This window comes from Mustela erminea, chromosome 9 (genome assembly GCF_009829155.1).
Source record: "Mustela erminea isolate mMusErm1 chromosome 9, mMusErm1.Pri, whole genome shotgun sequence".
NCBI lineage: Eukaryota > Metazoa > Chordata > Mammalia > Carnivora > Mustelidae > Mustela > Mustela erminea.
The window spans coordinates 109,346,604-109,372,931 of NC_045622.1; the positions used below are offsets into that span (position 1 = coordinate 109,346,604).

A 26,328-nucleotide genomic window follows, 5' to 3' on the forward strand; every position below is an offset into this window, starting at 1 on the left:
ATGGGGACATCAGCGCTCTCCGGTCCATGCTGCGTCACCCACCCTGCCTGCCTCAGGCATCCACGGGGACTTCGCGGTGCTGCAGAGGTTTTTTTTGGGGGGGGGGGCTGGCAGCTCGCCCAGGGCCCCTCAGATGCAGCAGGGCTGGACCAACTCCTGCCCCCCGACTCCTAAGCCAGGCCCACGTCTCCCCTCAATCGGGTTTTGCTACAGTAACTAGGAGGACAGAGGACCCACGCCACCCGATAGGCCGGTTTTGTCCATTCAGAGAGGGTAGAAACCCAGCCCTTGGGAGTTGCGCAGTGTGGGGTCGGAGGGCGGGGGGGGGGGGGTTGGAGGGGAGCCTCCCCTGGAGACAAGGACTGCTTTCCCGTCTTTTCAACAAAAGGAGCGGCACCGGCAGCAAATGGGAGGCCGGGACACAGGCAGCGGCTCAGTTCGGCTAACTCTAACTCGCAGATGCTGGAAAGCTTGCACACCTTCCACTTGACCAATCCTACTTGAAACGGAAGTCTTGTGCTGAAAGGCACCCCTTAGATCCTTCCTTCTCAGATACAGCGAACACTGGCCACATTGTTTCAATTTCCGAATTTATTAAAATGATTAACCTCAATACTGCAAGTGCATGTACAAAATATTTGTAAAAAATGTTTTTAATGAAACGTTAAAGAACTTACCTCAAATGCTGAAAAAGTCCTTTTTTTCATTCTTTCAGTACAAGGAATACATTGTATCTCAAAGGTATTACAACTCAGCAAAACAATTTAAAACAGTAATTTGAAAAATGATTGAAAATCGAACACTTTACATGTATTTTTATGATCATCTCCTAATTCTTACAATGCCAAAATCTTTACGAATCATTGCGCAAGCTCAAGCTTGAAGTTGTATGGAACGCAGCCTCTTCCAAGTGGTCACCGTGTCACCCGTGTGTGGCTCTCGCCATCGCACACAGGGAAGTTCCACGGCGGAGCCCGAGCAGCTCCGAGGCCCCCACCTGGAAAAATGGAAATCAGGTTTCCCTGAAAGGTTTGTGCACCCCGACCCCAGGGCTCCGCTGCTGGGGCCCCTGGGGAAGGTCAGCCTCGAAAAACGTAAATAAGTTACTAAAATCAAGCTTCGAAATGGAGAAATGTGGTATTTTGTGACTTTTCCCTTTAGGGGGAAAGTCCTGAAATGGCTGTCGCTGATATTCCGGGAGATGGTCTGAGACTTAAGTCTCTGAACCTCTTCGACATGCTCCACACTAAGGCGGGAGTGTAAGGGGTGGCCCACAGCTTTCTGGTACTTTCCAGACACGGAGTCTATGCTCGACCTTCCTCAGTGGCTGGAGACTCACACTTCTCCCCCGAGGGACAATGTGAGGACAGATGTGGTCCACAATGCGCTCTGAGGGCCTCGGGACAGAACCGGGGGGAACTGTTCTGCTTCGAATCCGGGGACGGACCACACGCGGAGCAGGGGCGGGGGCGGGGGATGTGGCAGGGAAGCGGGTCTGCACCTGCCCTCCACACTACCTGAGGGGTGACCTGCATGGGACAGACGGGAATGAGGCGACGTTAAGACCACACGAGTAACTCCTTAAAAGAACGTGAGGAGAAACAAAAACTCTACATTGCAAACACTTTTATGAATATTATTAATTTCTACATGGAACCCCTATTGGCCATTGTTTTATGGGACTCAGTTTAAAGGATGTTCCCCAGAACCTGGCAACCAGCAGGAATCACCAAAAGTAAGAGTAAGCATTGAGGTTTTCTCCACTGGACTTTTTGTTACGGGCAGATTCCTTTTAATATCTTAAGACATGGGCTACTTTTCTATAGACACTACACGAATCCCCTAAATCGATCTTACTCAGGAACACTGTATATCTGAAAGTACACGTACACATTTCCCAGAAATAAGGAGACCCACTGGCGTCAAACACCTGCTACAGTTTTATATTCCCAAATTCTTTGTCCAATGATTTGTAAAATAATCCAGAGAAATGAAAGGTTGGTATTGAACATAAAGTAGTAATCAAAACTTTGCTCATTAAGTTACTTAAAATTAATTTCTCTTCTCAAAGTGCTTAAAAAAAAAAACAAATTAAATCTGACTCCTCTTTTCGTTTAACTGATAATATAGTCAAAAAATCTTTGATATTTTCATACATAAACTAACATAAGCCAAGAACTCCCACTGATGCAGTGCTTAAAACTATATATTTTATAATCTCCTATTTTATTGGCATGAATATTTCTAAACTTAAAAACCTTCCTGGTAAGTTCTTTTAATTTCTTATGACAAAAATTTCTCACAACACACAAATATTTACAACATATACATTGTTCTCAGTTCTTTACATTGAATTTCAAAGACAAACATTTTTATAGGTTACCACAGAACAAAAGCTGTGACTCATGTTTTTATTTCATAAACTATTATAAGTTAAAGTGAATAGAGTTTTTAATATTCCTTGTAGCATTTTACAAGTGCAACAGAAACCTTGAAGACCCAAATTAAGAGAGCTGTAGTTCATTAGATAAATGTTGCCTGTTGTCATCACATTGTTCACAGCAAAGTTTTGAAAAAATAAGCACCAATCATTCTTGCAAAGAACAATTTTATCTAAAAGGATCGAAAAGTGTTAAATACAAGGTCTTTAATTTACATGACAAGCAATAAATACACGGACTCGGAACTTGTCCTCCACACCGCGCTCTCGTACAGACAACGTACTGGAAAGTGAGCGGTCACGCGTGTCATTGTACTTTTTTTTTTTTTTTTTTAAAGAAACCAATTCGACTCCCGACCGATGGTTTGCTCTTTTGAGCAAGGCCACGCACAGTACACCTGGGCCAGCGGACAGTGTGAAAGTGACAAAACTCCGAGGTGGGGGGGACATCTAGCAAATAAATCAAAAAGCCAAAGATCATTGCTGGTGATATTAGCATATACTAGAAAACCTTAATATGCTGCTACTATGATTTGTTTTAAATTATTGTTTAGTCATATATTAAAGAGCCAGTTGATGCTCTTGGTTAAAAAAAAAAAAAAAGGGAAGAGGAAAAAAAAAAAAAGGGAAAAAGAAAATTGTGTAGCCACATTATTGTTTTCAACGTCCCGTGTGGAAAGTCGCTATCACTGTACAATTTCGCTGGAGCCTTTATTTTACAACTGGGCTTTCCCTCTAACTCAGAATTGCACGTAGGAAGGCTATTTAGAAAGTACAATAAAAATGTGCACAAATCGGACTTCGGGAGAGTCAGCGGGCTGTACACGTTCTACAGCAGGACGCTGCTCAGTGGAGGCCAGGGAAGCGCGGCTACAGCGGTCTCGGGGGAGGACTTACTGACGGAAACTGGTTTTTATTTCTTTAAAGGAGGTTCCCGGGGCCAAACGGAGACCGCGCTCACGCGTTGAGCCGCAGAGACTGGTCTTCTCTCCTCCGGGAGGAGATGTCAATGTCGATGGAGTCCTTGCCCACGATCAGCCGCAGGCGCTTGGCCGGAGGGAGGGGAATGAAGTCGTCCTCGAAGTCCTCCTCGTAGTCCTCGTCCTCCTCGCCGCCGTCGGAGGAGGACGGCTCGTCCGTGCTCTCCTCCCCGTAGCGGCCGTAGTCGTCCACCTCCATGCGGGACTCCAGCAGCGAGAGAGGGTCGCCGCAGCACAGCCCGTTCTCGTGGAGCCCCTCGGGGTGCGGCCCCCGACCCTCCTCGTCGCGCTTCAGCTGGATCTTCAGTTTCGTGGCGCTGCCGCCCGCCCCTGAGTTAAAGCCGTTGTTGAGCTTGGCTACGTACAGGTTGTTCTCGCTCTCGTGGTCTTTGCTTAGCTTGATGCTTATCTTTGAGGAACTCATGCCGTCGCTCTCCGGGTCGCTGGTCTTGCTGCTGCTGTCGTGGCGCCTCCGAAGAGTCAGTTTGGGGATCCCAGAGTTATTCTCCAGGATCAGCTGTGCGTCATACCTGGTGATTCGCCTCTTCTTTTTACTTTTTGCAGTTCTGAAGCCGTCCTTCGTCTTGAAGCTGTCGGACGTGACGACCGGCCCGCCGCCGGGCGAAGGCGCCCAGTCCGGGTAGGCCCCGGACGCGGGTTCCGGGGCGCCGTGCTCGGCCGGCTCGCAGGGGGCCCCCAGCACCTCGGGCGCCACGCCAGCTTCTCCAGGGGAGTCCGGCCCCTCGGCAGGTTCCTCAGCTTTCGCCAACGGCTTCCCAAGTTTCCCTTGCCGTGATTTCTTCTTCGACAGGCCGCTGTCACTCCTCGGACACTTGGCTTCCCCGCTGGGCGCCGCCCCGGGGGACAGGTCCCCCTCCTGCGCCGGGGCAGCCGGCTGTTCGCCACCACTGCCGTCCGGGCCCGCTGCTGGCGAGCCGCTCTTATAGCCGTCCGACGGGCTGGGATCCAGCGGGAGGTCAGAGGGCTCCTTCGGGGTCGTCCTCGTCCGCGCGGACCTCCTGGTGGTATAGGCGCAGGGGGTGCCATGCCCCAGCGGCGGGGCACCTCGCCCGGAGCCCGCCCGGTGCTCCCGCGCCGCGTGTCTGGTTAAGCACCCGCCGGCTGCCGCGGCCGGAGCCGGTCCCTCGGGCTCCTTCTCTTTCTTAATGGGTAAGTTTTTATACAGAACTACTTTGGGCTCTTTGAGTACTAAGTTTCCCATCTCGAGTTTTCTAGAAGCGCTCTTTTGCTCCAGCCGTTTGCAATGATTTCTTAATTTTATCTTTGAAAGTAAAGGCTTTGTAGGCTTTTTCAGTTTCTTTGGTACCCTGGAATTGTTTACATGAGTTAGCTTAGATGAGGTAGAGTTGGAGGAAGCTGGAATTCTTGACAGAGACTGCCTCGTTAATGTTCTGTTCTTGCTGTTCTTTTTCACACCGACGGAAGATTTTCGGTTGGGAGCTGCGAGTTAAGAAGAAAAAAAAAAAGGATGAAAACCAGTCCGGGGAACACAGGCGCACTCAACACACCACCCAAACCTGCTGGCTACGAGAGGGTTGGATCAGAGCAGCGTGTGAGGGGACCCCGCTGGTCTCCGCCGGCACACGGGCACCCCCATGCCGCCTTCCTGTAACTTCCCAACCGCTGCCTCCGGTTTACGGAGCACCTCGGCACCTCCTGCAGCACAGACCTGCACTCCACCCAGAGCTCGTCCATAACCCATTGTGATACTTGTCCGACATGTAAGTATTTCTTTTCCTTATTTCGAGTCTTTGTAAACTTGAGGAAAAATGAGATTTTCTTTCACAAATTCTCAACATCATTCAAGATAGGTTTCTAAATCCCGTGACTCATGGACTCAAAGGAAGGAGATTACTTGACTGGTAATACAGCACAGAAATACGTCATCGCTGAGCTCTAACAGACACTCTACCACAGTGGTTTCAAACAAGCGAGAGAGACCCTAAGAACTATATACTGTCAATCCCACAACGAGCGGCACTACACAAAGTTCTTGCTCCCACTCCGCGAGGACCAGCAGACTTCCAGGGGCGGCAGAGCGTTCTCGGCTGCATCCCTTCAGGGACCGCCGGCTGCCAACCACCAAACCGAGGTAGGAAGAAGCCTGCGACTAGAGTTACACTCGTGGGACAAAGGGGGATCCAACTTCCTCTGGACAAGTGTATGGAAAGGCTGCAAGGACCCTCCTGGGAATTGCCAACCTGAGGACCCCGATCAGATTCGCAAAAAGGCTTATGGGTGACTCAAGTTTAAGCTCTGCAGTGAGCTTGACCTTACCAGGGACTTTCTGCTGTCTTTACGTTTTTCTCTCCGTTGTTTGGACCTGTATGCACAGTGTTTTACAGGAGTCCATTTCTCAATTCCTTATCGCCCCCCCCAGCCCCCACCTGAAATCCCTTCCTCATCAAACTGCCCCGGAGTCATCCACTCAGGAAGCGGAGATGACAGAAGTAAGAACCCGCACTTCTCAGCAGAAAACAGGGCGAGTAAACACTGACTATGGGTAAACCGAGCACACTGCCCGGCAGAGACTGTCGCCGTGGACTTGGCCAAGGGTTGCCAGGGCGGCGGCTGTTCCTTCTGCATGGCTAAGCAAATAAGTTAGCACTAGGTAGCTTCTGAGAGAGAACAAGAATGCGCTACAAGCATTCCCAACATAGCAAACCAGCAAGAAGAGAAGGCTCTATACTCAAGGGTGTCTCATAAGAGGATCTGGGGTACCCAGACCAGCACAGCTCCCAGGAGCGAGCACCTGGACTGGACCCAGAAGGCACTTCTCCGTATGGGCTACCCACCCCGAGGCAGCCACTCGTCCTTAGAGAACAGCAGCAGTCGTGGTTTGGGCGCCATTCGACCGGAGAACTGACGTCGCATGGACCGGAATCATACAAACTCGTTGGAAATGATTTTTTAAAACACGAGCCTATACAGGGCCTTCTTTGGTTATAGGATTTCTTTATGCTCACGAGGCTTCCTACGAGGTCTGAAGACACGTGCTTGCCGATGTGAGCGCACGCCGGCGTCCGGCACTTTGGCCTTCTCAAACTCCACTGTGAAGTCCCCCGGCTCGGCTCAGACTCCTCAAGGACCACTCCAGGACCAAACTTGGTGGCTGTCAGCCTCACTGTTCATATTGCTGCCTGCTCCCGCGCCGCGCCCGCACCACCCCTTCAACCCACACGCACCCCACGCGCTGGACCGCAAGCCCGCTGCGACCTGGATCCAGCTCGTCCCGCTAGGGAGACAGCCTCTGGCAGCCCTGGAAAACCTTGTCGTGCCGTCCAGCGGCCACTCTCCAGCCCTGCCCTCCTCCTCCTTTCTCTGCAGAACGGGACGCTGCTCACCGCTTGTCTTCCTGAAAACTCCCATCCCCCTGGCTTCCCACAGGGCCACACTCTCACGTGCCCTGCCCTCTGCCCCCCGCAACTGCATGCCTCAGGCCTCCGCTGTCCTAGACCCTCTGGAAACTACACGCCTTCTCTGGGTGACAAGCACCCACCCTGCCCCCTGCATGGCTCTTAGCACTGATGCACCGGCAGCTCCCAAGCCACCTTCTCCAGCCTCCCTCCTAGATGACAGGTCGGTAACACCACAGACCTGCCGGCATCTAGACCATCCCGAGGATGGACCCCTCATCACAGCCAACATGCCCCCCGAACTGAACTCAGCATCAAGCTTCACGGCTGCTCTCCCTCTAAATTCTCCATCCTGCTCAGGAACACCACCATCCACACAGACAGCTGCCCAAGCGGACGGCGAGAGGTCACCCCGCCCTCCTGCTTTCCCTAACCGCCTCCCCCAGTCAGCCACCAGGTCCCGTGGAGCCCCCTCCTGCCGCATCCCTGCGGCCATCTACTTCTCTCGCTTCATAGCCCCCTGCCTGAACCGCGGCGACTCCCTCCCCTACTTTTCCTCGTCTCTCCCATCGCTTCCCCCAACAGCCTGTTCTCCACCCTGTGTCTGGAGTGACTTTCCTAGTACAACACGTCACTGCCGGGCTTTAAGACTTTCAGTAACCGAATGCCCTCAGAATAAATCCAAAAATTTCAACAATGGTCATATTCCTCCTTCCTACCCCCTACTCCAGCCACGATCTACTTTCCTTATTCGGGTCCTACACGCATCCCAGGTCTTCATTTATGAATTCCCTCCACCCTGAAGACGCTTTCCTAAGCCAGTCCCCTCCCCCCTTTAAGACTCCACTTAAGAAATGCTTTGCTCAGGGAGACCTTCAGGACTTTCTACAAATGACCCTTTCTGTTTTCAAAGCACCTGAGATCCTCCTTAGTCTGGCTTCTATCTTAATCCATTAGGTGAGTCTCGTTTTCTGGTGATTCTGAATTCACCCCTGCTTCCAAAGGACTCCCTGGCTAGCCAACTGCGGGACCCACCCACAGGGCGCTCGTGTTTGTGTTCTAAACCACACAGAACGGACTGTGTTGGATGCTATGGATTTGTTGATACGGAGATCTCACTTACACGTGTTCGTGTACTGGTCAGCCTAGACTTTCGTTTTAAAAAGTTTCTCAACAAAACCCAGCAGAGGTATGATCATCAAGTCCAAGGTCAGAAGAGACCCAGAGAATCTGGGAAGGCCAACGTGAGCCATGTGACAAAGATGGGAGCCCTGCGGGCGCCAAGGGTCCTCCTGGACGGGTCTACACTGCCCTGGTTCGGGAGGACAGTGCTGGTAGGCTAGAGGAAGACAGCAGCCGCGCTGCCAACGAACGGGAGTCTGTCCAGGGACTGAGGACTCTGACTCAGCAGAGATCAGGCACCCCTGCGGCTCCTCTGGCCTCGGCGCAGCCACACCATGGGGCGACTCTATGGCCTGGCGGCGGGGACAGATCTCCAGTGCACAAATCAAAAACAGTCATTCTAGGTGCAGAGACACATTCTTAACAATTATTATATACTGATGCTGTGCGAATGGCCCAATCAGTATGATCTCAATCCTAACATGCCTTCTTCGTAGCGCTATTAAGTCCACGGGGCAACCGAATGCGTCCGGCTGAGCGTGCCTCAGGTCGCCCACCGGCAATGGGGGAGAGCTGGCATCTGGACTGAGCGGCATCTTTGACTCAAGACCTACCGTACTAAGTATGCCACAGAGTTAAGTGGCGGTGCTTAACTCCCGGGGACAGGACCCACACGGCACGGCCCTCACCGCCACCTCACAGTGCCCTCCAAAGCACAAGGCAGCCCTGTGTGCGCATCGAGAATGACAGCCCACACGAACAGTGAAATGACATCAAAGATTCCTGTGCGCCCGGGCTGGCTTCGGTACTGGCAAGGCCCCAAAAACGCACACTATGCCCATAAACCAAGGGAACATGAGGGCCGGCCACAGCCTGGCATCTTCAGAACTTGAAGATCCAGAAAACCCTGAGTGAGACTGTAGAGTTCAGTTCAAGTCTGTCAGGCTCAACAAGCACCTTCCATCGGACACGACCAGCCCAGGCCGGCAGGAGCAGCCTGCAATGGCTGTCGGAAAGGACCGAGCAGTATCCTACCGGCTCAGCTTCAAGGAGGGTTCAGATCGACAGTGAGGTCTGTGACCGCTGACAGTGAGAAGCGGGTGGCCCAGTCCACTCTCTCTAGAACAGGCGCTCCCGAGTTAAGATAAACTTATTCCACCCGCCTTGGCTTCCAGGCCTCACACCGACCTGTGGCACTGGCACGACTCACACCCTGGTTCGCGGCACTATGGGGGGAGTGTGGCCTAGCCATCGAGCCACAAGAGGCCTAAGACACTACGCTCTTCTAATAATGGCCTTAAAATTCAGGCTTGTGGACTGAACTTGTGAAAATGGATTTCTTGTTGTCTCCTCTTTCCGGATGCTAAAGCCCACAGTCAAACTCGTGGCTCTAGAGACACCTTTCAAAAAGAGATCTGCGCAGAAGGAAGTTTTCTCCCGACTAGGCAGAAATGTTTCTCTAAAAAAGAACACACAAGCTGTTCACCGCCTCCTTTGGGAGAGGTTCGGGCAGCCTGGGCTTTGCTCCCAGCTGCAATCTCAAAAAGTCCTTCTTTCAACCAGGTAGGAGGTTATGGTCGAGACACAGACACCAAAAGCAATCCCTTCTGAAAGAAAACCTGTGGGGACCTGACAGGACACTGCGGTGGCGGCCCAGCGGAGGGCGGGCTGCGAGGGCTGCTGGTGGTAAGCCTCCAGCTCCTCCAGAGCGGGGGCTGCGTCTGTCCACTCCAGCGCCCGGCCCTCCACGGCAGCGCCAACCACCCTCCCAGTCCTCACCACTGTAATCCTGCAGAAAGGTGATCTGAACCGTCAGCTCCCCCCCATCGGCAATCACTGGGGAGCGCAGCATCGCCCCTCGGTGAGGCTGAGACCCCGGGTCAAAGGGACCCCGGCTTGCTCTGCGCTTGCAGCCTGCTCGGCGTGACGACCCGGATGCTTCCTGCACCCCGGGGGATGGGCCTGAGTCTCAGACATCTCCACAGCTCTCCAGCAACTAGGAGGCTTCTGAGGATTTGGCTTACTAAGAAATACTCCCCAGAGGGCCACATGGTAGTCGGCACACTTTCAGTGGCTGCCTACGTTACGCTCTTTTTGACTCCGTGGTGTACTGAGTTCAGTATGCATACAGTAGGAATAGAGTTAATGCCCCCCGTGTCACAGCGCCGTCCGGCGTGCGCAGCGTGGTGGCCGTGTCCGCGCTCTGTAGTGTTTCATGCATGTATTTCTAAACCGGGCTTCACAAGTCTCCAGTTTCGCCAAGGAACCAGACTCCGGAAACAAAACGTTGCTTATGTTCCATTTATTGTGAGAACCAACAGTCAACAGCGAGTGGCGGGCTAACTGCGCTCTTTGTGCTCACTTGGGGCAGGGACACTGGACTAGAACACGGTACTGCTCTTCCGCTACGGGGTGACACCTGGCCCCTGACCTCCAGCAGCAGGTGGACGCAGGAACTCACGGCATGACGTTACCCATCGCGGGAGAGGCCTTCCCCTCTTGCCTGGGTTTTCTGCAGGGGAGGGGTGCACCGCGCTGGGTTGCAAACAGCTGAAGACGGGGTGGGGGGAGCCTCAAGCAACGCGACTTCCAGAGGCACCAAGGCGCTACCAAGGACCTATGGCCACCTGGCAGGGCAAAACAGGTGTCCCTAGGGATCACTGAGTCAAAACGTGGAAACTTGATTCCTGTCAGAAACAAGTCAGACTAACGCGCCTACAGCTTTAGTGGCAACGAGAGGAAACTGGTGTTACCCAGAGGAAACCGGCCGCCACCAGCATGGTCCCAGGACTTCAAAGTTCCACAAACAGGACGCACTTCCTTCTGCCCGGCTAGGCTGGCTCCGCTTTCTTTCCTCTTTATGCTCCGTTCTGTTTCCAGTTTCCATACTGTCTTGCCCCCACGCACAACCGGTATCTTAAGGGCTGGCTTCTTCGTGGCACCTCTCTTGCGGCTTTCCGTGGTGGCTAGGGCACCACGTCAGAGAACCAGCGACCTTCCGAACGCTCCTCTATCGCAACGCTGAGCCTGGGAGCTGGTGGTCTGGTGAACGGGCTCAGGTCGGTTGGAAAGGGCAAGCAAGCGACAAGCAGGTGGAAGCCTTGAGGCCAGAGCTATGAACTGCCCGGGCTGGCGTCACGTGTGCTAAGGGACTGGCTCGGCGTGGGGACACGGACGTGCCTCCACACCTCCACCCAGTCCTTCGCCTTCCTGTAGGACCTACCACCATCGCCACAGTCAAACTAACACCTTGAAAATGTTTCTCTCAAACACAGGACGACCCTGGAACACATGATGAAGAATGTAGTATCCAGTTACCAGGAATTCAAGAAAAGCAGACAGTTCAGTCTAGAGGACAGGACTGAATCTGGAGGCGGGATACAGACTGCTTTTATGCTCGGATCGTTTCTAGAACCTTGCGGTGCTGCTGAAGCATGGGAGTCCCAGAGCTTCTCTCAATATTTAAAAGATCAAAACTACTGAAGTGAAGCACACTTTAGAAAGACAACTGTGTGAAAATACTTTAAAAATGATAATAATAATAACAAAAGAAGACAGATGCTTATCAATCTCCCTTACTTACTTGCATTGTTTTTTTCCTGAGTGGTATCTGCATCAGTGTTAGAGCTGACAGATTGACTGTCTGAGTTTTTGCTGCTGTCACCTAACTTTTTAAGCCTATTTAAGCGTTTATCTGTCTCTCTGAGTCCGTATTTGCTATTGATAACAGGAGCAGGCGCAGGCAGTCCCACTCTGGATTTAAAAGCACCGGTTCCCCGTCTGAAAGAGAAAACAGCACAGGTTAAACAGACAGTGTCCTTACTCTAAGGTCAGGTGCTGAGGGCTCACGACCGCATCATGTCAACAGATGCGGCGCGCTGATGAGGCCTCAATAATCACTGGAAATCTGTCAAGTCTAGGACTCGTAAAAGAATTAAAAATGTATAGAAAACTAATGCAGAAAACCCTCTAAACTTTAAACAACAAATTACTGTGACTATTATCAACTGATTATTCACTGCCCATAAGAAACTCCCAGACCCTGAAGTCCAGGTGTAGATGGAAATAACTAATTTTTCCATTTCAAAGCTGGTGAGTCCAGAGTCAGGTCTACATTGTGGCTGAATTAACCCACCCTTTAATTGTATTCCAGCTCTGCTCTACGCAACTTACCTCTACAACACTGCATATTAAGAATTAACAAATTAAAAAGGAATCAGAGAATTTCCATAAATTAATTCATTACTTAGAACTCGATGTTAGATATAGACAAATATTAACTAAAAATCTATGCAAGGTGGCTACACTGTATCAGTGAAAATCTGACTTCTAGAACAATAAAAACTTTAATTTCTTTCATGTTACCAAGATAAACATGAATGACCATAATTAACACAATGTTACTTAATAAAGGGCATTAAAAGACTTGCTTTTATCATAGGACAAGAATCATTTGTAGCTTACTCTAATAATTTCTAGATTTTAAAATAATTTCTATTTTTATATAAACTCTTCTGATATGAAAGTGCTCAGGAAAGGCTCTCATCGACCTTACTGCACATAGCTCTGCAGACATTAACTTTATTCAGTGAGTACTGGTGAATTCCTACTCAGCTCAATTCGAGAATGTAAATTAGTGAGGTTAAAAAAAAAAAAAGGTGCTACATATTACAATTAAAAAATGAAAAATCCCTTTGGTCAAAATTGCCTTCACTGACTTGCTTCTGTCTTCAGCTTGTCACACACAGTAAGGCTGAGGGCGCCCTCTAGTCTGGGGGCAGGCCCGGCCTCCGCAGGAGCCCACGTGGTTCCCTCCTTTGAGGATGTGGCTGAAGACACAGCAACTCCTCCCCCAAGTGACCACAGTGCTCCACTTTCAGCTAAGGGACAACAAAACTTTCAATTCCCCTTCCTACCACCTTACCTCTTATAGCTTAGGGGGCACACATCTAAACCCATCACCAAAACCATCTCTGATAAGCAGGGTGAGCATTCTTGCTTTCTATACCTTTCCAGAACAGATCTGGTATTCCACTTTTATTACCATTTCTGCAAAAAAAAAAAAAAATCACAACAAACTGGGAGCCTGGGTGGCTCAGCTGGCTAAGCGTTTGCTTTCCGCCCAGGTCACGATCTCAGGGTCCTACGACGGAGTCTCGCATCGGGCTCCCTGCTCAGTGGGGAGCCCGCTTCCCCCTTGGCCTCTGCCCCTCCCAAGCTTGTATGTGCGCTTCTCTCTCAAATAAAAAAATCTTTTTTAAAAAAAAAATCACAACAAACTTATTGTGTGGCTGCCTCAGTTCCCATCTTGGGAAGTGTGTTAGAAGTCATGGTGGAGGGGGGTGCCTGGCTCACTGGGTTAAAGTCTCTGCCTTCGGCTCAGGTCACGATCCCAGGGTTCCGGGATCGAGTCCCGCATCAGGCACTCTGCTTAGCAGGGAACCTGCTTCCTCTTCTCTCTCTCTCTCTCTGCCTCTCTGCCCACCTGTGATCTCTGCCTGTCAAATAAATAAATAAAATCTTAAAAAAGAAAAAAAAAGAAAAAGAGCCACAGTAGGGGCACCTGGGTGGCTCAGTGGGTTAAAGTGTCTGCCTTCGGCTCAAGTCATGATCTCAGGGTCCTGGGATCAAGTCCAATCTGGCTCTCTGCTCAGCAGGGAGCCTGCTTCCTCCTCTCTCTCTGCCTGCCTCTCTGCCTACTTGTGATCTCTGCCTGTCAAATAAATAAACAAAATCTAAAATTAAAGAAAAGAAGTCATGGTAAAACGTCCAAGGAATTGCGACCCAGACAGGCAAGCAGTTCCCACTCTACTCCACACAAAAACATGTGCAGAGAAAATGCAGAAATGTCAAAGGCGACTTTATCTTACAGGGATCAAGAGAGGAATACAGTATTTTGAGATATTCCAGATCTTTCCCCCATAACCTACAATATTTCTGGTTCATGTCTCGAAAAATGGGCCATACTTAAATTATGCTTAAATACAAATAATCATGGTGGAATTATTTTTTCTGGAAATTAGAGGGTTTTTTTGTTTTAAGTAAAACTCTACTATTCCTCTGCTTCTCTACTTCTCTGCTTTTCTCTTTGTAATGTATGCAAGGGAGACGTGCTCCAGCTCACGCAACAAGCAGAACAATCCCAGATCTAAGTCAGGAAGCCCAAGAGGCCAGTCAGCCGCGTGCACGCCCGGAGCCGCGGCACCAGCGCTAACCGCCTGCCCGTGTGTCATCCCCTGCTCCTCTGCCACGGTCCACGCACCCATCTATGCGGTTAGTCCTTCTTAAGCAAACAAAACCAAAAACACAACCAAAATGTATGGTAACACTCCGCAATCCGCTTTATCGTCATGCGACGGACGAACACATCTAAACTGAACACAGGTTTTGGAAACTGTATTTTTTACACTGAATGAACAAACACTCCATGATGTGGTCAATCATTCCACATCGGTGGTCAGTGAAACGTGCAGATGTTTGTCTTTGTCTGCCACCGTGAACACTGTCCTTGTACTGCTTGCAAACCAACTCCTGACTAGCGAGGGCTATTTCCACAGGAGAGACTCGTCCATGGGGGACTGACCCCAGGCAGAAGGCGCCCTTACTCTGAACGATGCTGTCAGACAACGCATGGCCCTACTAACAGGGGGTGAGTGCCTGTTCCTCTGCACCCTCACCGCCACTACAGACTCTCTCACGTTTCGCCAACTGGACAGCGACAGCGAACACCTGATTACTGTTCTAACTGCCTTGTTTATGGCCATGATTTTCCGTGCGGCACCCTCCTTACCTTTCTCTTCTAGAGTCTGTCTTTGGAGCTTCCAGGAGCTTTCTGTTATTCGGATTATTAACGTTTTACCATCTGCGTACTGTTTTCCCTTCGCTTCATCAGTTGTCTTTGATTTTACTTTTGACATTTGAAACATTTTTGTATTCACGGTTTTTTTACCTTACTTATTTCAAAACATCTCTACTACACCAAGGTTAGAGAGCTATTCTCCTATTTTTTTCTAACAATTTTGTATTGTATTTTAAAATTTTAATCTTTAACCCATCTTGAACTCAGCTTGGTCTTCTTCCAGATGCAGAACGAATGATATTAACATCATTCATTAGACAAATCACCTCCCCGTGTGGGATATCAGATCTCACACACATTCACCTCTGTTTCAGGCCTCTCTGTTCGTGTCCTTTTATCCGTCTGTCCACTTCTGGGCCAACAGCATCCAGTGTTGATCACAACAGTTTCCTGGCTACTTTTGATACCCACTAATGCAAATCTCCTCTAACTCTACTTTAGAAATTGTTTCTTGGCTATCATCAGACATATTCCCATATAAACTTAAAAAATAATCTAATCCTTCATATTTTTTGGTCCCTCGTTAGAATTTATTTTTCACATTTTCTGCAGTAAAATCCACAGCACTTACTCAGGAACCCATTCCATTCCCAACAGCGATCATCAGGATGGTGACAGCCAGAAAGGAGCATCAAATGCATCCTGGACGCTTACCGATGAGCTCAGAGCCTTCGTAAGCCTTCTGCTCGCCCGCCTCTCTCATCCTGCAGCCCCCGGCAGAGCGCACGTGTGCATGTCCCTGTCACTGCTGCCCTCACAGCTGGCATCGCACTAGGCCTGTCCACCCAGCACGTACCACACCTTACCTAAGTCAACTACTCAGGTAACCGCTGACTAGTAACTGGGTGAGTCCGAATCCTCTCACCCTCTTGGGTGTTCCTAAGACTTTCAAGAATATTTGCGATCAACCTTTAAATCGATGTGCTCAAACAGTGTGAAAAGAGCCTTGGCTCCTGCCGGGAGTGAGCCTTTCCACCATGAACGGATCTGCTCATGTGTCTGCTTACTCCTCACACTAACCCTGTGGGGGAGGTGGGCTTACCCGCACCTGGCCAATGGGAAACCGAGGCTCGCAGAGCACAGAAGTGCCTGAGGAGCAGGACACACACGATTCCAGGAAGAGAGCAGCTTCAGGCCGGGTTCGGAATCCCGAGTACACGGTTACATTTACCCCAGCCGCCTCCGATTCGGCACACCATTTACTGCGTTCGTTCATTTGGTGACTGAATATTTATCAAGAACCCACTAGTTAGTGCCAGGCACTGTTCCGGAGGCTGGGGATACAGCAGCAAGTGAAAAGGCTGAGAAATCTCTGCCTCCATAGAGCTTCCATTCCAATGGGCAAATGACCAGAAGCCATAAAGTAACCTGACAGCTAACATCTGAGAACTGACTGTGCTGTTCTGTGTGCTTCACGGGAAATAACAAATTTAACCCTCACAGTGACCCCGTGAGCTCGCTTCTAGTGTTATCCCCACTTTACAGATGGCGTAAGTGAGGCACAGAAAGCACCTAAGCTGCTCAAGCTCTCACAGCTGACGAAGTATGGCCAGTGTCTTAGCTCCGGCAGACGGCACTCGGCTCAGGCACGTCGTGAGGCATTATTCAAGTATAATTAAACCACTACGTGGACTAGAGCTCTTTCTGTGAGCTGCTCTAAGATTTAACCAACATTCAAACCACTATTTATGTAGAAAATACATTTTTTACACCCACTCCCCACTCCCCCCCAACAAAGGGAGGGGGCAAAAACTCAGCGGCACCAGGAACAGGTTTTCTGCCATTCCTTGTGGCAAGGACCACAGAGACGGGAGAGAAATGGCCGGGGCAGCACCAGGGCTCTAGGCTTCTGCTGTCTCGGGACACAGGGCGATACCTCAAGCTAGCTGGAAAGAGGGGAGGGAGGCCTCCGGGGCTTCCCTCGCTCTCTGCAGGCTGGCTGGCTGCAGGCTGGGTGCTTCTAGCGGGAGAAGCAGCAAAAGCAGTATGAACTGTACAGGCTGAGGGCTCTGAAGTTTGGCTGCCCGGGGTTCAGACACTCCCGTTTTTGTCCTTGCCATGTGGACTTGTCACTGGTACTCTCTCTCAGGATGGCCGTGAAGGCCAAACGAGTCAGGGTTCGTAAAGCACCTAGCACAGCACAAGGTAAGAAAAACGGACCCAAGAAATCCAGGTTTGCTCCGCTGTGTGGCCTGTGCCAATGTGCACTGCCTTGTGACAGTACTTCCCGCAGCACTAAGCCGGACAAGCCCGTGAGGTCACCTCTGGGAGCTCTTCCATGCAGAAGCCAGTGCAATGAGTGAGTGGGAACCAGCAGACCCACCACGTCCGATCTGGGGGATTTCTACATGCACTCTAGAATCCTGATGGGTCACAAGAGGTTCCTTATTAAGGAAGAGACAGAACTCAGGAATTATGAGGGTGCCCGGGTGGCTCAGTGGGTTAAGCTGCTGCCTTCGGCTCAGGTCATGATCTCAGGGTCCTGGGATCGAGTCCCGCATCGGGCTCTCTGCTCAGCAGGGAGCCTGCTTCCCTCTCTCTCTCTCTGCCTGCCTCTCTGCCTACTTGTGATCTCTGTCTGTCAAATCAATAAATAAAATCTTTAAAAAAAAAAAAAAAAAAGAACTCAGGAATTATGAAAAGCATGGACATCAAAACATAAAAATTCCCGTGGTGAGCACAGCAGAACGTGAACACAGGCCGAATCACTATGCTGCACACCTGAAACTGACGTACTGTGGTGTGTCAAATACACTTGGATAAAAAAATTAAAACAAACAAACAAACCATAAAAATTCCAGAAGCCACAGTTTGGTAATACCCAAGACAACTTCAGGCTTTTTACCAAATTATCAGTGGTGAATGTCACCTGCCATTTTTTGGGCAACCCCACTCTGCACTCTGTGTGTGTGTGTGTGTGCGCGCGCGCACATGTGTGCGCACACGTGTGTTATTTCCCATTCTCTCTTTAGGCACACTGGCATCCTGGGCTACTCAGAAGCAGCAGCAGCTGGTGATAACATTTCACAGGCTGAAGTGCCAACGTCCCTGAAGAGCTCTGCATCTTTGGCTGCGCACGCGCGCCGTGCCAGGTGCCAGGCTACGGAACACAGAAGACCACCGTGCATGGAGGAAGTGACATCAGCTCGTGCCCACAACCGCCTTACTTGATACGCTACCTTTCGCAAGTGTAACACTCGCAGAACTCATTATTTTCTCCAAAAAACCCGTCTCCGTAATAACAAGAAATCTCTTCTCCAGGCTCAATGTCTCTCAGGGCCTTCACACACGCCGTATCTCGCCCGGTTGACACAAACTGAAATACAAACGGCTCATTAAGAAACTCATAGGTGAGGCAGAAACAAAACACAGGAAATAAAAAAGGTCTCTGCTTACCTTGCAGTTAGGTCTGCAATCTGAAAAATGTCCAAAAGATAAAGTCAATTAACTGTAGATAAGATCTGAAACACGAACAATTACAGAAATCTGAAATAAGCTTTCCACATAATTTTACAACTTTCGATAGAAGTTTATGTCTCAAGTTCAACCACATCATTATTTATTTACTAAGCTGGTGGGGAAAGATAAAGATGTCCCATCGCCCACCTCCTCTGCAGGGAGACGAGGTTTTAGGCGGTCTGACGAGGCCATGCCAAGTCTTAGCAGTCCTGCCCGCCACTCGCACCCGCCCGACAAGCACAGCTTACCATGGTTTATAAAGGCGGCGGGGCCAAGCCAGAGCTGAGCACAGTTTTTCCTTGTGGAATACATGACACTGAAGTCGTTCTCTCCATGTCTAAGTAGCATGTTCTCCTCAATTTCTGAAAGTTCGGCAATACAACCCACCAGTAATTCTATTTTGTCATTTCGTTTCCTATTTAAAATATGTCATGTTAAAAATTACTAGTAATTATAAATAACAAGGCTTCTTTTTAATAAAATAAGCCTGTCCAATCAACAGTAGGAATTGAGAATGCCTAGTTGTGTGTCTACCAGCTGAGCCCCTGGGACCTCCACCAGGCTCTGTCCTCGCCCACCCCTGCCGCCCTCTCTTGCCTGGCGCCCCGGCTGCCTGTGCAGCTGCCTGGATGCTCTGAGAGCCCGGGAGGCACTCCAGGCTGGAAGCTGCACCACCCCCGTCTGCGTCCCCTGCAGCACGCACTGTCGTGTTCTGTAGGCGGGAAGGACTCCGGTACCCGTGGCCCTGAACACAGCCTGCTGACAGTGGATGAGGGAGACAGAGACAAGCAGGAGGAAACGCCTCGGGGACCCAGGACTGGGATGCCACCCTCTGAGCAGCACCATCCAAGAGAAATATGACAGGAGCCGAACACGGACTCCTCCGCGTTCTAGCAGCCACATTAAGAAAGGAAAGACCAGGGTGCCTGGGTGGCTCAGTGGTTAAGCCTCTGCCTTCGGTTCAGGTCATGATCCCAGGGTCCTGGGATTGAGCCCCACATCAGGCTCTCTGTTCAGCAGGGAGCCTGCTTCCCCTCTCTCTCTGCCTGCCTCTCTGCCTACTTGTGATCTGTCAAATAAATAAATAAAATCTTAAAAAAAAAAAAAAAAAAGAAAAAAGAAAAGAAAGACCAGGTAGAATTACTTTTTGTGTATTTTAGCCTAATATACCCCCAATCCTTTTTTTTTTTTTTTTTTTTTTTAAAGATTTTATTTATTTATTTGACAGAGAGAAATCACAAGTAGATGGAGAGGCAGGCAGAGAGAGAGAGAGGGAAGCGGGCTCCCTGCTGAGCAGAGAGCCCGATGCGGGACTCGATCCCAGGACCCTGAGATCATGACCTGAGCCGAAGGCAGCGGCTTAACCCACTGAGCCACCCAGGCGCCCATTATACCCCCAATCCTATTCCAGCAGCTCATCAATAGAAGAAATAATAATGAGAACTACAGTTTAATGTAACATCTGGCACATAAAGCACAGAGACAGCTCACACTGAGCCACAAGTGGCTGGTGCCCACTGCACTGGATGGCGCAGTTCTAGAAGACAAGACCTCAAAGCTCAACATCCGCCTACAACACAGGGAGCCTGCGGAGCAGGGGACCGGGCTTGAGATGCTCCCACGTACGCTCACGTGCACACGCCTATCCCAGAGGCCTGGGCGCGCTGCTCTTTGGCCATCCCATTCTCGGGTACCTGATTCTAACCTTTTTGCTATAAAAAATACTAAAGGGATTGAAGGCCGCTTATGAGAGGGGCAACACGTTCCTTGTCCTGGGAGATAACATAAGAACATGCATCAGAGGAAACACAAAATCCCATATTCTCTCTCTCCTAAATGACTTTCCTCCCTCCTACCTGGGCTCAACTTCACCACCCGCCTTACAGGGGCACATATGTCTGTGTGGACATTGAGGCAGGCAATGCAGCAGAACATTCCCACCTGTGAAAGTCCTAGGATCATTAAGACTTCACACCCCACCTTCCTCTAGGCCAGCAGGAGATGGACTCTTGAAGCCAGGGGCTCCAGCCCTGGTGCCTACAGGCTTTCAGTAGCCTCATCGCTGAGCTGCACTCAGGCTCAGTAAAAGGAAGACAACCGTACGGTGGCTTAGGGACAGGGTCTGGTTCAAGTGAAATTTCTAATTTTGTCGTCCTGACCCAGGTCACTGGGCCAAGGCACTGGCACTGCCCTGACTTCTGTACGGTGAGCTCTGGCTTCACTCCTTCCTACAAGTTTCTCGGCACTTCCGCAGTTACTGAAGAGAGCCCTTTAATTAAAACGAAGGTATGGGTTTATACTAGTATAATAGTTACCACTCTTTTGTTGCAACTATTTTGGCTCCATTTTGTTCGGATGAGTATCTATTACAAGGTAATATTTCAAATCCACTGTCAGTTGCAAACATTCGCAAGTAAATAAATACCTAAAACAGAAAAAAAAAAAAAAAGATATTAACTTTGTATAAAATTGTTTATCCTATTAGACTTGCTCAGTTATAAAAGCAAGCCATCACCAACAATGTAAAACATTTAAGATAATTAAATAACAAACTCCGTTTCAGTATTCACTAAAATTTAAGCTTCAGTTTCCTTTTATCCAAACAGAAAAACAACATTAATCTTATCAATAAACCTACATGTTCCTTGAATAATTTCTCCTGCATTTTGTTCTTGTTGAGAAAATAATGCCGTGCCCATTCGCCTGAAGTCAAACATTTGAAGGCTTTCTCCAAGTGTTCATCTTTCTTAAAACGTTCAATGACTTCCTTTAGTTCCTCTTGCCTTCCCTTAATAGGCCGAAATCTGAACAAAATCAAAACATTCACTTTAGTTATCTGTCATCATCCCTGGGACACTGCTGTGAGCTCCTGAGATAAGAGATAATAACCTAAAAACAGCCAGACTTAAAAAAGACAATAATCAATAATCCTGATAACTACTGCTCAAGTAATAGTGCTCACTAGGAACTAGAACTTCTCTTTCTTCAAACTGTACGTTGATATTTTTATTTACTGTTACCTCATTTAACTGAGAAATAACCAGAGGACTCAGATGAAAGCCATCTGATTGGGCTCATGCTAGCCAGCTACTTTGGATGGTACAAAATATCTAGAACAGAATGCGTCTGAGAGTTAGAATGACAAGATTTTTTTAAAACATGCAGAACCAAACCAGCAGAGTCAAGGCAATGAGCTTCAGAGGAATGAAGCAAACCACGCCACGCCATCAACAACATTCTCCATGTGCGCAGTTAGAAAATCCCAAACCAACTAGTATCACAGGAGCTCCCAAAACACGTCTTAACATTCTAACACCCACGTGAAATCAAGCTTTGATAAGTGCATTCAGAGAGCGAAGGAGAATTTTTGCAAAAAGCACAACTCTAGCGGGGATACTGCTGGACTGGTGATCTCAAAGGGAAAAACCGCTGGGGTAGAATCCTGAAGGGCCTCTACGTAAAACCAGCCATGCCTTCAGAATACTGCACCATCATGGCCCGAGAAAGACTCTGTAAAGCCCCTTATTCTAAAGCTGTGTTCTCCCAGTAAAACGTGTACTTGCATCTTAATTTCAAAATTTCTTCTCATGTCAATTTCTTTTGATTTATTTTCCCAAATAAAGTTTTTTTGTTTTTGGAATGTCCAACAATAAAATAGGAGCTAGACCGCTATTCAAAAAAACTGTTAAGAAGAAAGTATTAGTGGTGGAGAAGAAAATGTATTTGAACTGTGCATCTTACTCCAACAATTAAAACTGCACGTCTTGTGAACGCTGTGCGCAGAATGTGGAAGTAAGATCTGGCACTAACTCCAGCACGGGGAGAATCCAAGCAGAACTTTTTTCCAGGTAAGCCATCACACAGGCCCTCATCACATGTCAGTGAGATTTCAAGCCACAGCACCTCACCAAGCATTCTTTACTAGGTGCTGCGTACACAGCTGGTGTGGAAAAAAATAGGAGAGAAGACACGACCGCTGCTCTTGAATGGAAAAACCCTCTGGGACTAAGAGACACACACCTGCACCCAGCCGCTAAGCAGGGGCACGGCTCCGCTACTGCAAAGGAACAGGGTACAAACCACAGCCGACAGCGCTTCCAAGTGTGGCGACTGTAACTAAGGGTAAGGTCTGTTTGGGAAGGGCTTCTGGCGGTGACAGTGACTGAGCAGTGAGGAGAGTGGCGGCGGCAGAGTGAGGGAAGTTGAAGCAGAGGATCTTAACGCGGGTGAATTCAAAGAGTTGAACAGGGGCTGAGGGATTCTGCTTGGCCAGCAACACTGAGGCAAAGTGCTAGATCAAGGAAGAGGGTAGACGTGAGCCCCCGAGTGGGGGGAGTGCTGTTTACTGGACAGGACCCCTAGAGGACCTCCACTCTAGAAATGCAAGCTGACCCTCGCCGGGAACCAACAAGCACAGCCTCAGGTGTCAGTAAGCCTCCCACAGCCAGTGAGCGGAACTGAGACTCCAGGCGCATCCCGGAGAGATCATACGACCAAGGGGACAATGCCCTGTATTATTTTCCATTTCAATCAATCAGCACACCAGCTCTCACAGGCAGGCGAGTGCAAGTCCTTTAAACAATTCAGAAGGTCTCTAGGCTGTCGGGAAAGGGTTTCGGGGAACCACTGCTAAAAGGATCTACAAAATCCCCTGCAGAGTTGTGGGAACATCCACACTGCCACACCGACAGAATATTAAACCACTCACTCGCAGCCACCAGAAGAGACCTCGTTGAGACTGGCTTTCTTAGAAGACCTGAAGCCTCCTCGCCCCAGCGCTGCACTGGGAAGCTCCCTGCAGAGAAAAGACACACAAAACGCCCCGGCAGCTGTCGGCTCTGGCACAGCTCCTTGAGCACGCCAGACTATGAAATGGCGGGAAAGAGAGGACCCACGTTTTGAGAAGGAAGCAGAAAAGCAATCGTTCACTTAGAGCAGACGTGAGCAGTCACCTGCGACGTCGGCGGCGGGGAACCGAGCCGTCTTCCCATGTTTCACACTTTAAACTGACCCGACGACTCGATGCCTTAGAAAGCAAGCCCAAGTCAGGGCGACATCCACCTAAAGCTCCTAAGAACGCGTCAGATGTAAGCTACAGCCCTGAAACGGAGAAACGGAGGCTGGCTCCTCCCGACAGGCTTTCTGTGCGCGCTCTGCTGCGGGACACCCGCCCTCCGTCTCTGAAAACACCTGCCGGCTCTCCTTGGTTCCGCTTCCTCTTTGTTCACGATGCCAAGTAACTCACACGCTGAAACCGACCCGAGACAACCGGCCGTCGGTCCGGGGGCAGTAGGTCTCGGGTCTCCCGCGCCCACTTCCTTTCTGCGTTCCCCACTTCGACTGCTTCGAGCACAAACAAAACCCCTGCAACTGTCCCCTGCTGCTACCCGCTGGTGAGGACCCCCATTTCACTTTAGATGGCATTTCCTGTCCAAACGCACTGTCGCAGCTGGCTACCACGGGCGTGAAATGACAGTGAGGCAAAGGAGGAAGAGACGGTTCTGGGTGCAGACAGAAGGCGACGCAACAGGTTTTCGATGACCCTATAGGGGCGCATCAAAACCCCCTGGCTGGCGGTTCAAGTCAAAGCCCGTCACAACAGACACTGCGGGGAGACAGATTACAGGGTCACGTAACTGTTAACAACTAATAGGGCCAGAGCAAAAGGCACTGAAAAGCCTAGGGAAAAGTGAACTATTTTTTTCTATTACTGAGGAGAAAACTACCCTTCGTCCTCACCTTAACCACAATCGTTCTAAACCTACCACGCAAACTGTACAAAACGACCCTCACACCACGGTTCTTAGAGCCGGAAGAATATTTAGCTTACGTGAAACGAAGCTCGTTCCATCAGTGAGGGGACAGAGCCTCATGAGGACTGTTAACGGAGGGACCGTTACTGCCAAGGCCTTGTGCCCGGTCCCACTCTCTGACGCGAACGCTGAGGGCCCTCTGCTGTCTCATGAGCAGAAGAGGATCTGACCTGCGTTCGCCACTGAGCACAGCAGAGCCCAGCCAGAGACCGGGACTGGACTCAAATATCTACTTTTGAATTCGGTGTCTGGGGGGTGGCAAATGGCATCGTAGGGCAGACAAGAGACAGGTCTCTGGCATTTCCACATCAGTATGTCCCTCTTCCCTCTCTTAATACAAACTTTACAACTTGAAATGAACCAAACGTTTTTCTCTTCCCACATGTCTGATCAATGGCTGGTATAAGAAATACAAAAATATGTCACTTAAATCATTTATTATTAAAAAGGGCAGAAAGAAACATGAATTCACACTCCCACACACCTGTTCCCCACTCTTTCCAGAGACTGACTTCCCAGGCTTTCTTGCTATTTGGTTTTTCTGTTTCCAAACCCAAGGGACCACTGTGGCAATGAAGGGAAGCGGCAGGTGTGTGTTAGCTGCACTACTGTGCCCTTCCATTAGCATGTACACCCAAGAGCTGACTGGAGGGGGGGGGACAGAAAAAAGGGGGCAAGGGAAGGAGGGAGAAGAGAGAGAAAATGCTCAAATATTTAAGATATGAAATAAGAAGACCGTGAGGCAACACTGCGAACACATTTCCCCTTTGAAGAAAGTTCGACCGCACACGGACAGTTGGCAGATGCTGAGGAATCATGCTAGAACCACAGCTCCTCATTCCTTCTGGACCTGAAAGGAAATGACCACCAGACATACCTGGCTGAGTCCTGCACTCAGTGCTCAGCTAATCCCAGGGGGTGACTCCTGATCTTTTGATGAATGCTTTCTCTTAAAATTACCCTGTTGTGGAGTACAAGTGGTTTTTTAAATGCAGCTATTACTAACATCAGACTCTTTTAAACGGTTTGCAAAATGCTCTAAAAATCGTGTTTATGCTGACACCTCCAATTACTTAACACAAAGGAACGCGGCACGGACTGACACAGGTTAGTTGGTATCTTCTTACTGTTCATAATGCGCTCTACCTACCTCACAGGGTTGTTGTGAGGAAAACTGTCAGATTTTGAAAAATGCCTTGAGCTCCTCGAAGGAAAAGCGCTATATAAATGCAAAAACAAACAACAATGATAAAAACTATTTGTATAAGTTGTACTTATAACTTCTAAACAGACTTTCAATAGTCGTCATCCCACAAGTCCTAACCACACTGTGACACCCAAGAGCTCTGGGAAGCTGTGGGCAGACTCAGCACAGTGACAAAGGCCAAGATGCCCAAATTCTCCTTCCCACGCGACAGCCTCTCTCCCTCGATCACATTAAGTTAGAACGCCTAAAAATGTCTTTATGTTTTCTAATCAAGCACTTGATTTTAAAGTCACATTTAAAGTGATTTATAAATTCTCACCCCACAATGGATATTAAAGCCAAATACATAAATCAACAAAATTAGATGGTCACAGCAGTCAAAGGGTAAGACAGGCCGAAGTATAAAATGGATTAGAAAATAGAGAGAAGTTCCAGAATTCCTGGCAAGGTCCTCCCCATTCCTTCACTGTGTTGTTTCCTGCCCAGCGTCCCCCACTCCCCAGGAGATGGGAACCTCCAGGTCATGCCGCCTACGACAAGGTATTAGCAAGGCGTTCACCCCTGCTTTAAACTATCACCTCTCCATGTGCCCTTTTTTTTTTTTTAAGATTTTATTTCTTTATTAATTTGTCAGAGTGAGACAGAGAGACAGAGACAGAGCATAAGCAGAGGAGTCTGATGTGGAACTTGATCCCAGGACCCCGGGATTGTGACCTGAGGCGAAGGCAGATGCTTAACCCACTGAGCCACTCAGGTGTCCCTCTCCATATGCTTTTTAAAAAAATCAGAGACAATTAAAAAAAAAAAAAAATCAGAGGCATGACTAGCAACTCTGCTCTCTGGTTGAAAGAAGAGTTTCATGTTCATAATTAACAGAAGTCAACTAAATCTAAATATTTCCTAATAAATTGGAATTACCACTTTATTTATACCATTTCTAGATAATCATGGTATAACCGTGACTGACTTGTCCGTAAATGTAGGGATCTATCAAGATTAAAACATAAACATTCATAAGGGAGCCAGCTAGGGAATTTTTTTTTTTAAGATTTTATTTACTTATTTGACAGA

The 26,328-nt window shown here is 49.2% G+C and overlaps 1 protein-coding gene across 9 annotated transcripts in view; it reads right to left on the minus strand.

Annotated features, from left to right (window-relative positions):
- Positions 1-573: 573 nt before the first annotated feature.
- Positions 574-26,328, minus strand: part of KMT5B (lysine methyltransferase 5B) — a 53,786-nt gene continuing 28,031 nt past the window's right edge. For 6 of the 9 annotated variants that reach the window (XM_032357688.1, XM_032357687.1, XM_032357685.1 and 3 more), the window contains 8 exons: positions 25,201-25,269; positions 20,876-21,041; positions 20,553-20,662; positions 18,486-18,652; positions 18,175-18,194; positions 17,958-18,094; positions 11,503-11,699; positions 574-4,881 (listed from right to left, as the gene is read on the minus strand). In XM_032357688.1, coding sequence (XP_032213579.1) covers positions 3,398-4,881; positions 11,503-11,699; positions 17,958-18,094; positions 18,175-18,194; positions 18,486-18,652; positions 20,553-20,662; positions 20,876-21,041; positions 25,201-25,269 — 2,350 coding nt within the window. In that variant the 3' untranslated portion in view covers positions 574-3,397. Of the gene's footprint in view, positions 4,882-10,205; positions 11,202-11,502; positions 11,700-17,957; positions 18,095-18,174; positions 18,195-18,485; positions 18,653-20,552; positions 20,663-20,875; positions 21,042-25,200; positions 25,270-26,328 lie in introns of those variants that run through there. The other 3 variants (XM_032357694.1, XM_032357686.1, XM_032357692.1) reach the window with 3 other exon arrangements.